This window comes from Plutella xylostella, chromosome 26 (assembly GCF_932276165.1).
Source record: "Plutella xylostella chromosome 26, ilPluXylo3.1, whole genome shotgun sequence".
NCBI classification, from domain to species: domain Eukaryota; kingdom Metazoa; phylum Arthropoda; class Insecta; order Lepidoptera; family Plutellidae; genus Plutella; species Plutella xylostella.
In genome coordinates this window covers 7,502,925-7,512,140 of record NC_064006.1, presented here as the reverse complement: position 1 = coordinate 7,512,140, position 9,216 = coordinate 7,502,925, and the positions used below count along the sequence as shown (strand labels likewise).

General features: G+C 38.4%; 1 protein-coding gene across 2 annotated transcripts; it reads right to left on the bottom strand.

Annotated features, from left to right (window-relative positions):
- Positions 1-37: 37 nt before the first annotated feature.
- On the bottom strand, positions 38-5,820 carry LOC105398817 (TGF-beta-activated kinase 1 and MAP3K7-binding protein 1). 2 transcript variants are annotated; one of them, XM_048630512.1, is made up of 8 exons: positions 5,600-5,820; positions 5,027-5,161; positions 4,625-4,730; positions 4,358-4,503; positions 3,123-3,241; positions 2,279-2,415; positions 2,075-2,094; positions 38-579 (listed from the first exon to the last, which is right to left on the bottom strand). In XM_048630512.1, exons 1-8 carry the CDS (start codon positions 5,734-5,736, stop codon positions 39-41), a joined length of 1,341 nt encoding a protein of 446 aa, XP_048486469.1. In that variant the 5' UTR covers positions 5,737-5,820; the 3' UTR covers position 38. The 2 variants fall into 2 exon arrangements, with proteins under 2 accessions (XP_048486469.1, XP_048486468.1); XM_048630511.1 differs by lacking the exon at positions 2,075-2,094 and having other exon boundaries at positions 2,259-2,415; positions 5,600-5,819.
- Between the last annotated feature and the right edge of the window lie 3,396 nt (positions 5,821-9,216).

The window sequence follows — 9,216 nt, the reverse complement described above, 5'->3', positions numbered from 1 at the left end:
GTTAGGATAAAAATCGCATTACATCACAAAAATAACATTTATTTAATAAAACTAGGTAACGTCCCATTCTTTCTAGCCTTCTCAACGTTTTCATAGTAACACGAAAAGTCGACATAACCCTTAATTCGTCTATTCGGATCCGTCCTTCGATTCCCGTTATCAATTTCCGATTTTTCCTGACTCGATTCAGTGCAGACCTCGTCATCGAGTGAATCGGATTCATTCAACAACGTAGTCGATTTGGACTGAACTATTGGGTTAAATCGTACCGCATTTTGTTTGGTAACTTGGTTCTTTTCGCTTTGAGTCAAGGTTTCTTTCTGATTTGGTAGAGGGAAGTTAAAGTTCCTTATAAGCAAACCCATGTGTGTAGGTTTAGGTGTTAGATTATTGTTCATACAGTAAGTGTTGAATTCGTCTTCAATCTCTGTCAGAACAGATTGGGATAGTTTCTTGAAATCGGTCTGTTTTCTGAAGTTCTCTACTATGATTTGGGCGAGATGTTTGTTTGTTTGTTCGCTGTTTCCTTTCACTTCTTGAATGCGCTTGTAGACTCCCGAGCTCACCAAGACTAGGAATCTGGAAAAGGAAAAGAAATATTAGGTACATTATGTTAGGACTTCTTATAATTTAATTTTACTTGCGCTCAACGGAGTCACAAGAGGTGAATGAATGAAATGAGCTAATGAGCGATCATTATACCTACAAAGCTTCTGGCTTCTGGATTTTTAATGAATGAATAAACTAACCTATCCTGACTCAGCGGTACAAGCGGGCTGAGCTCCGGAGTAGCTTACTGAACGAATGAATGAACGACTTATTTATTCTGTAGTCCGCACCAGCTCACAAATAAACCATTGAACGAATTCACTGCTTACCTATCCTGGCTGCTGAGCGGTATAGGCTGCCTCAGCTCCGGGGTAGCCAGCTTACTGAATAAATGAACCACTTCGTCGACTCACCTATCCTGATTACTCAACGGTACAGGCGGGCTGAGATCCGGGGTAGCTTACTGAACGACTGACCTATTGAATGAATGATCTCCTCACCTGTCCTGGCTACTGAGCGGCACGGGCGGCGCGAGCTCGGCGGCGCCGCGCAGGGTCGGGGACGCGCCGCACAGACCCTTCACTAGGTAGTTGCCGAGGCACCGGGGGCCGCTCTGTAGCCTAGTGGATTAATGAACTACTGACCTATGCTTATTCACCGTTATAGGCACGACTCACAAGTAACCTAGCTACTGACCGAGTGGATGAATTAATCAACTACTCATACTTAACTCTACCCAGCGGTATAAGCGGAATAAGCTCTAGGATAGCTTACAGAACGAATAATTGAACGATTGAATGAATTAACTTACCTACCTATCTTGGATAATCAACGGTACGAATGAATAATTAATCGATTGAATGAATGAGTGAACGACTCACCTATGCTGACTGCTGAATGATACAGACAAGATGAGCTCCGGGGTAACTTACTTTTGCATGCATGACTTAAATCTATCCTGGCTATCTGCAGTACAGGCCCGAAGCTCCACCGTCATTTCGACCGCCTCATAAGGTCATAAGTGACCTATTGAATGATCTAGTTCCTCCACTCACCTGTCCTGGCTACTGAGCGGCACGGGCGGCGCGAGCTCGGCGGCGGCGCGCAGGGTCGGGGACGCGCCGCACAGACCCTTCACCAGGTAGTTGCCGAGGCACCGGGGGCCGCTCTGTAGCCTAGTGGATTAATGAATCAACTACTGATCTATACTTACTTAGCAGTATAGAGGCGGACTCATCCCCATGGTAGCTTACTAATGATTAAATGGACGAATTAATAAACGAATCAATTATCCTGACTACTTACTATCTTAATGAGCGAACGAATTAATGAATGAACAATCACCTATTCTGAATATTCAACGATACAGACGAACTCAGCTACGGGGTAGCTTACTAAACGAATGAATGAATGAACGACTCACTAATTTTTATTATGCGGTACAGGCTGGCTGGGATCCGGGGTAGCTTACTCAACAAAGAATGACCGAATGAAGATTAATAGAGTGAATGAATGAATTACTCACCTGTCCTGGCTACTCAGCGGTAGCTTACTGAACGAATGAATTAATGAACTACTGAACGAATTCCAAATTGAATGAATGAAATACTCAACTATCCTGGCTGCTGAGCGGTACAGGCGGCCTACGCCCTGGCATTGAGAACGCCGGTTTACAAGTGACATACTGAATGCATCATTCATCGACTCACCTGTCCTGGCTACTGAGCGGCACGGGCGGCGCGAGCTCGGCGGCGGCGCGCACGGGCTCGGCGGCGGCGCCGCGCAGGGTCGGGAACGCTCCGTACAGGCCCTTCACTAAGTAGTTGCCGAGACAACGGGTGCCGCTCTGGTTGCCCAGGTATTGCGCTGGAAAATGGGAAGATAATACGTAAGCTATCCTGACCTCACTGAAGAGCTACTCAACAAAGTCGAAATTCTCTAGAATTTATGTATCCGATTCATTTTCGGATTACGTAAGTACGATCACATTTCAGAGTATCGTGCTCAATCGAAGTGGCTCCCAATTCTTGTAAGGAGACAGCGTATTTTATAGGCGAAAAAAATATTGTTTTACCACCTGCAATAATTATGTGAAAATATTCTAATTAGTTACCGAACTACCTACATCAGGCTGAGGCTTATTTAGATTTCATATAGTCATATTTAAACTGAAGGTAATAGAAAGTTAAACGAAAAGAGACTTCTTGTTAAAAATGGCGTACCCCAAGGAACATTACTTCAGTGTCCATTTTTGAATTTTATTAAAATTTAGTTGCTTTGCTGTATGATGCAGACATGCTTAGTTTTAAACTTATGAATAATGATAATAGGTCTTGCTTGAGACATGCCCAGGAGTAGAAGGGCTAATGCTACTAATATTATAAATGCGAAAGTATGTGTGTATGTTACCATCACGTCAAAATGGCCGAACCCATTTTAACGAAATTTGGTATGGAGGTAGCTGACACCGTGGATTAACACATATACTACTATATCCCGGAATTCCCACGGGAAAACTTTTACAGACAAAGCGAAGCTATCGGGAACAGCTAGTAATGGTATAAAGAACTCACCATTCCTTAGTTTCTTGATATCAAGCCCCAGTTGCCTTAACCTCAGCAGTTCGTCTTCATTCTTCAGGCTGTGGTCCACAGATAACTGCACCACTCTTAGCACCGAGTTTTCATCTGTCCTGTAAAATAAAGACATACATTCAGCGCTATAAACATATACTTTCTGTTCACCTTGTCAAAGTTCAGAAACCGTAAATTACTTACTTCATTGGTGGCACTTACAAAGTGCAGATTGGTTATGCATTTATGATAATGTACAAAAGCCTGAGATAGTGGTTTACTTGTCTAAGAAAAAAGCTTTAATAATGTTACAGATCACATTAGGCGGGCAGATACACTTAAGTTGTTTAAACGTAAGTATTTTTCCCCTAATTTTTATTTATTTATTCTATTGGCACAGCTAGACAAAATATAGTATGTCCCTGGGTTTTCCACCTATTCCTATCAATGACCTCCTTCTAGTCCTTACATGACATATAAAAATATCTCTCTGGTTATACAGCGAGGTAATGCAGCAAGCATTATGGAAACCTTTGAGCCAGGTACGATAAGAGGTCTATAATAGTTTAATAAAATAATTTACTTTAAGTAAAGTAGTTTTTTGAATTGCATGTTTAGTGAGTTTATGTTCTGTATTGTAAAAGGGAATATAATATGGCATACTAGCTGTTCCCGCGAGCTTCGCTTCGCCGTAAAAAGTTTTCCCGTGGGAATTACGGAATAAAAAGTAGCCTATGTTCTTTCCCAGGGTCTATACCATATGTATACCAAATTTCATTCAAATCCGTTCAGTAGTTTTGGCGTGAAAGAGTAACAGACAGACAGACAGACACAGTTTCGCATCCTAACTTAATATTATAAATGCGAAAGTATTTTTTTTTATGTAATAAATAATGGAATCATTAGTGGTAATGACATAATTGCTAATGTGGCATTTTAAAGAGGCTTTCTGCAACTGAGTGTAAGAGTTTATGTATTATATATTTTCACAACAGTGTAATTGTTAGTAAACATCTTTGTAGCTTTACATATATACAGTATAGTACGTTTGATTAGGCGTAGATAATATGCTAATGTACCTACTTTAGTTTGCTACTTTGTACTAGCGTAAATATTATTAAGTTATTTCTATCAGTGGAAACTTGTAAAAGGCCTTTTACTGCTCATTCTATTGTTATACCTTCAAATTGTGCTGTAAGTTTTCCTAAAATAAAATAAATAAATAACCAAAATACCTGCAAAGCAGAGCCCTGGCCTCGCCTACGTTGGCCACGAACAGTTTGGAGTTGTGCACGAGCGCCACCACCGCCGTCGCCCCGGCTGATAGCTGCTGGTCTATCTCCTTGAGGCGGGCGAGGATGCTGTCTCGGGATTTAGGACCCTGGGGATGAGGAGAGAAGAGCTGTTTTTTAATAACTATCATATATGAATGTAGAGTTGATTTTCATCAAAATGAGTGCAGAAAGGTTGATGGTAAAACTATAATAATAAGTGCAATTTACCTGACTCTCAGACAGTGTTTGCAGTGAGTATTGCAGGCTGGTCCTCTCCGCTATCATACCGTCATAGTTCTCTATGTACGCCTTCTCCACAGCCACAAACGCATTCCTGGAATACGAAGAATTATGATCCTAATTAATTAATTACTTGATTTTTTGCACTTTCCCCTTTTCTTTTGTATAATTTCTCTCCTCCAAGGTAGTCTGGAAGAAATTACTCTTAGTAATGATCAATCATCAATCTTCAAGATGTCTTCAGTCATGAAGCATTTATACGTTGGATTTAAACCAACTACTACTACAAAAAAACCTTTTTTTCATATTTTATAACCATAATCGGTTATAGAATTACCTTAAAATGTCTCATATTTCTATAAATATAACCATAATCGGTTATAGAATTACCTTAAAATGTCTCGTATCTCTTCATCGCTGCTCTCTGCAGTGATTTGTCCGAACAGTATCTCCACGGCCATCCTCTGCATGATGAACCGAGCCGCTTCCACCCCATTGTGTGGCTCAAACACACCGTACAAGCAACTGGAAGTTGGAAACAAACTTCCCCTTATTATAAAACATAGACTAAAGATAGTCCTGGTTATAGACAACACACAAATTAGTAGTCTAAAGTTGGTACTAAAGCAGGTCTATCTTTATTTTATTATAAGGGGGGAAGTGTATTTAGGTACACAACAGTTAACTTGAGACCTAATCTGATTACATACTCGTAAGTGTATTCTTCTCCTTTTCAGTGTAATGCGAGGATTAGCCAGCCATATGTGCCTGAGTTCTTTGTAACAGTGGGTAAGTAACTAACTCCTACCAACACTGTTAAGTATACTGTACTGGAAAATATTAAGATGACTCCTATAAGTACATGATACCAAACTCGACAAGCCTTTTACGATAAGGTAACTGAATGTGGCCGAGATATAATAACTTACTTTTTGTAGCGGATGAGTAAATGATGGGACTTACGGGCTAGAATCTTCCAGTTGACCGTAGAAGCACAAATAGTCATCATTTTCAGAATTCACGCCGATTCTTGATATGTACTGGCCCACACAAGTGTGTGGGCATTTTTGTAAGTCGTCTGTCCATGGTCTGGCTATCATTTTTATTGAAATTTCCTTATTTTTGATGCTAAAATTAATGTTTGTTTTCGTAAATCGAGAATCGAAATGTCAGTAAATAATAACAAGTGACAGTGAATACAAGACAAAATCTGTTCTGTGTTCTACAGATTATGTTAATTTGACAGCATTTGGCTAGCTCAGTTATTATTTTGAGGGTGCGGTTACGGTAGCTGTAGACGGTATTCTTAAACGTTTCACTATAGTGTAATTAATCTACTGTAATTAGACCTCATGTCAACAATAAAATTATTATCATAGTAGAATATGATTCATAAAAGGTACTTAACTCCAGGTAGGTACCTACACAGTTAAGTATAACCAAATCTCACCTAAAGGTTATACTTAACTTAGCCTGTCGGCAGCAAACAGTTTTTCTGCTGTTCTGTACTCAGGTAAACTTACGGAGCTTGAGATTGGAACCATTACTGCCATTACCTACATACATAAGTACTTCCTCTTACCTAGGACCTATGTAAAGTACTTCATCTACCTGTGAATTTTAATATCAGCAGCGTAGAAGACACAAAGTATTTTATATCCGCATAAACCACTCCATTGTCTCTCTTCACAACTTAGGAGCACGTTTAGGCATGGCCATAAATCTTAAGCGGTGAAACTTAGTCGTGAGTTCGTCATAAAGTGCTGAGCAAGTAGAAGCGCAGGTATCGAAAATGTGGTTGGAAGCCTACCTTGACTTTGATGGGGCAAGGGTATAAATACTAATTTCAAAGAATCATGAATCTAGTCTATCTACCTAAGTATTGGTAAAAAAAAATACTATGGAGAGTTGGCTCTTTCGGCTTTCTTTAGTAGGCAACTAACTACCTACTTTTGCTACACCTGTTTATGTTAATCATAATAAGGTATTATTTACTTCTAAGCTGTGATTACCAATTGCAGTTAGATGGACCCGAGCCGTCGTTCCTTAGCTAGGTAGGGGAGCGGGGGGCTAGTTGTAACAGGGGCAAGTAGTAACAAGCGTTGTTAGCTACGTAATAGAAGAACATTTATTTGATTTTCTATCCAATGTACTACTTAATACGCAATGTATCATCTAAGTGCGGTCAGCATCCCGCCGGATGGCGCAGGAAGCAGTGTTGAGTAGGCGCTCCGAAAAAGCAAGGTAACGGACTTTTTTTTGTTTATATGAAATTGAATAGCATAAAATTCATATTGTTTTGCAGTTTTTGTTTAATAATTTCATTATAATTAATTTTAATTTTATAATAGGTAATTAAGCGGTTTATTTAAAAAAAATGTTATTTAAAAAAACTATCCTATGGGGTATGTTGTAACAGTTTTACGGGGCTAGTTGTAACATGTAACCTCTTATGTATTTATTAGTTATACAATTTTGCGGACGTACTTAAATTTATTCTTTTAGTATTTTGAATACTTTTTCGTTTAACTTCGTTAATTCTATTTCAGAATGAGACACTACAAAAGAAAATCTACATGTGCTAGCCAAAGTCAAGATGTTTACGAATTGGCCTCTGCTGAAGTCTTAGAAAATAGAATCAGTGTACGAAAAGCCGCAAAAACTTTTAATTTATGTCATTTACTTATATAGATATGTTACGTTATATGGATATGTGAAAAATTAAAAGAGTAACATATCTTTATCATTCGGCTATGTCAAACCCAGATTGGTTTTCAAGAGGAAGAAGAAGCTAAAATATCTGATTACTAGCTCAGGGCTGAAATTTTGGATTGCTTGATTACTTGAACATTTTAAACCTGTTGTTTTTTATGCCAAATAAATCTTTATAAAATGTAAAACTGTTTTAAAATTCCTAATGTTACAATTTGCCCCCAGCTCGTTACAACTAGCCCCAATCACGGGGTAAGTTATAACACTCGCCACTTTTTTTTCAAAAACGTTTTTACAAAAAGTCTTGACAGTTTTGATTAATATTTTCTTTGAAATTGATAGATGCATAGTTGTTAATCGGAATAGTATTGCTAGATTTCCTGAATACTGAACAAGTAAGTTTTTATAGCCAAGAAACCAAAAGTTGTTACAACTAGCCCCCTGCTCCCCTACTTTTGAAAAGGCTTGGTATCCTTACGATCTGACCGCTGGTAGTAGAAGCAAAGTTTATTGGTATATTACAAAGGTTATTGACAAGAAATATAGGCTGAAGGATAGTAACATCTATTAAAGCTACTTGTAAATTTTTATTTATAATGCACAAATAACAAATAATGCACCACAAAGTCTTGTTCTAAAGTGCTAGCGTAAGTTTAACCGAAATTTTAAGTAAGTAAAATCGATTAGTTATGTCACAAAGTCGGAGTGCGCCCCCTGTATCGCTAAAGTTTGCTGTTTATCAGACAGTAGGTAGGCAAGTGTTGATCGTACAGTGAACGCCACTTTAAACGCAAACCTAGCAGTTCCAATTTGACCCCTATAACGTGGAATTAAGAGCTGAACAAATTTTAAAGAGTTACTTTAACTTCCTTGCGGTACTTATGTGGTTATAAGTTTTCGATGCACTTAAAGACGTTTGTTGTAGACGTTACTGTCTGGGGGTGTTTAGGCACTTTCATTGAGTTTTTATAATTGCACTAGGTGTTCCCGCGAGCTTCGCTTCGCCTTAAAAAGTTTTCCCGTGAGAATACCAGGATAAAAAGTAGCCTTTGTTCTTTCTCAGGGTCTAGACCATAATTATGTATATCAAATTTCATTCAATTCCGTTTAGTAGTTTTGGCATGAAAGAGTAACAGACAGACAGACAGACACAGTTACTTTCGCATATTTATAATATTAGTTAGGATGAACAGGTCCTAGGTTCTTAGATGGTTAGTCTAGATCTATTTAGTTAATAGGAAGAAAAGTGGAAATACCTTAGTGATTTAGTGTTAGACTTTTGGCGCTGCGTTTACAAGAATACCTATCTCCAACAACTGTCTCATGTAATCATTAGTAGTTAGAATTCTGTAATTGTTCTTCAACATTTTTATATATACCTACCCTACAATACAAAGGACTCTCTTTCATTTTTGTAAAAAGAATAAAAAATCATAGATAATTCTTAGTAATGTTATGTCTCATATACTTAGTAGGTACATAGGTTTTAACGCTAAGTAAAATCGTAATTCGTAAGTAGGTACTGTAATATCGACAAGATACAAGGTACCTACCTATTGTAATATCTACAAGATACAACACCCCAAGAAGACATCTAACCTAATTCCGTCACACCGCCACTATCTTCGATGTTCAACACAACTTAAAATGGTTCCAACCAACTTAGTCCAGCACTAAATGTCACTGTGAACATGCATATCGACTAGTTACTGTTTAAACTACGGATAGATGTTAACCAAGAGTTTTCAAGTTTTCTATAATAGAGTTAGTTCGTTGGACGGGTGAGGATAATTGGCAAACTTGCACTCGCATGTAGAAAAGTTGAACTTTCGAGATAAGCTGGATTATGTAGTCGTGATTGTCATACG

Coding starts and splice junctions, on each gene's coding strand:
- LOC105398817 (XM_048630512.1), bottom strand. CDS start 5,736: ATGATAGCCAGACCATGGACAGACGACTTACAAAAATGCCCACACACT. Junction 5,162..5,599: donor CAACTGGAAGATTCTAGCCC/GTAAGTCCCATC, acceptor TCCAACTTCCAG/TTGCTTGTACGGTGTGTTTG. Junction 580..2,074: donor CCGCTGAGTAGCCAGGACAG/GTGAGTAATTCA, acceptor TTCCTTTTCCAG/ATTCCTAGTCTTGGTGAGCT.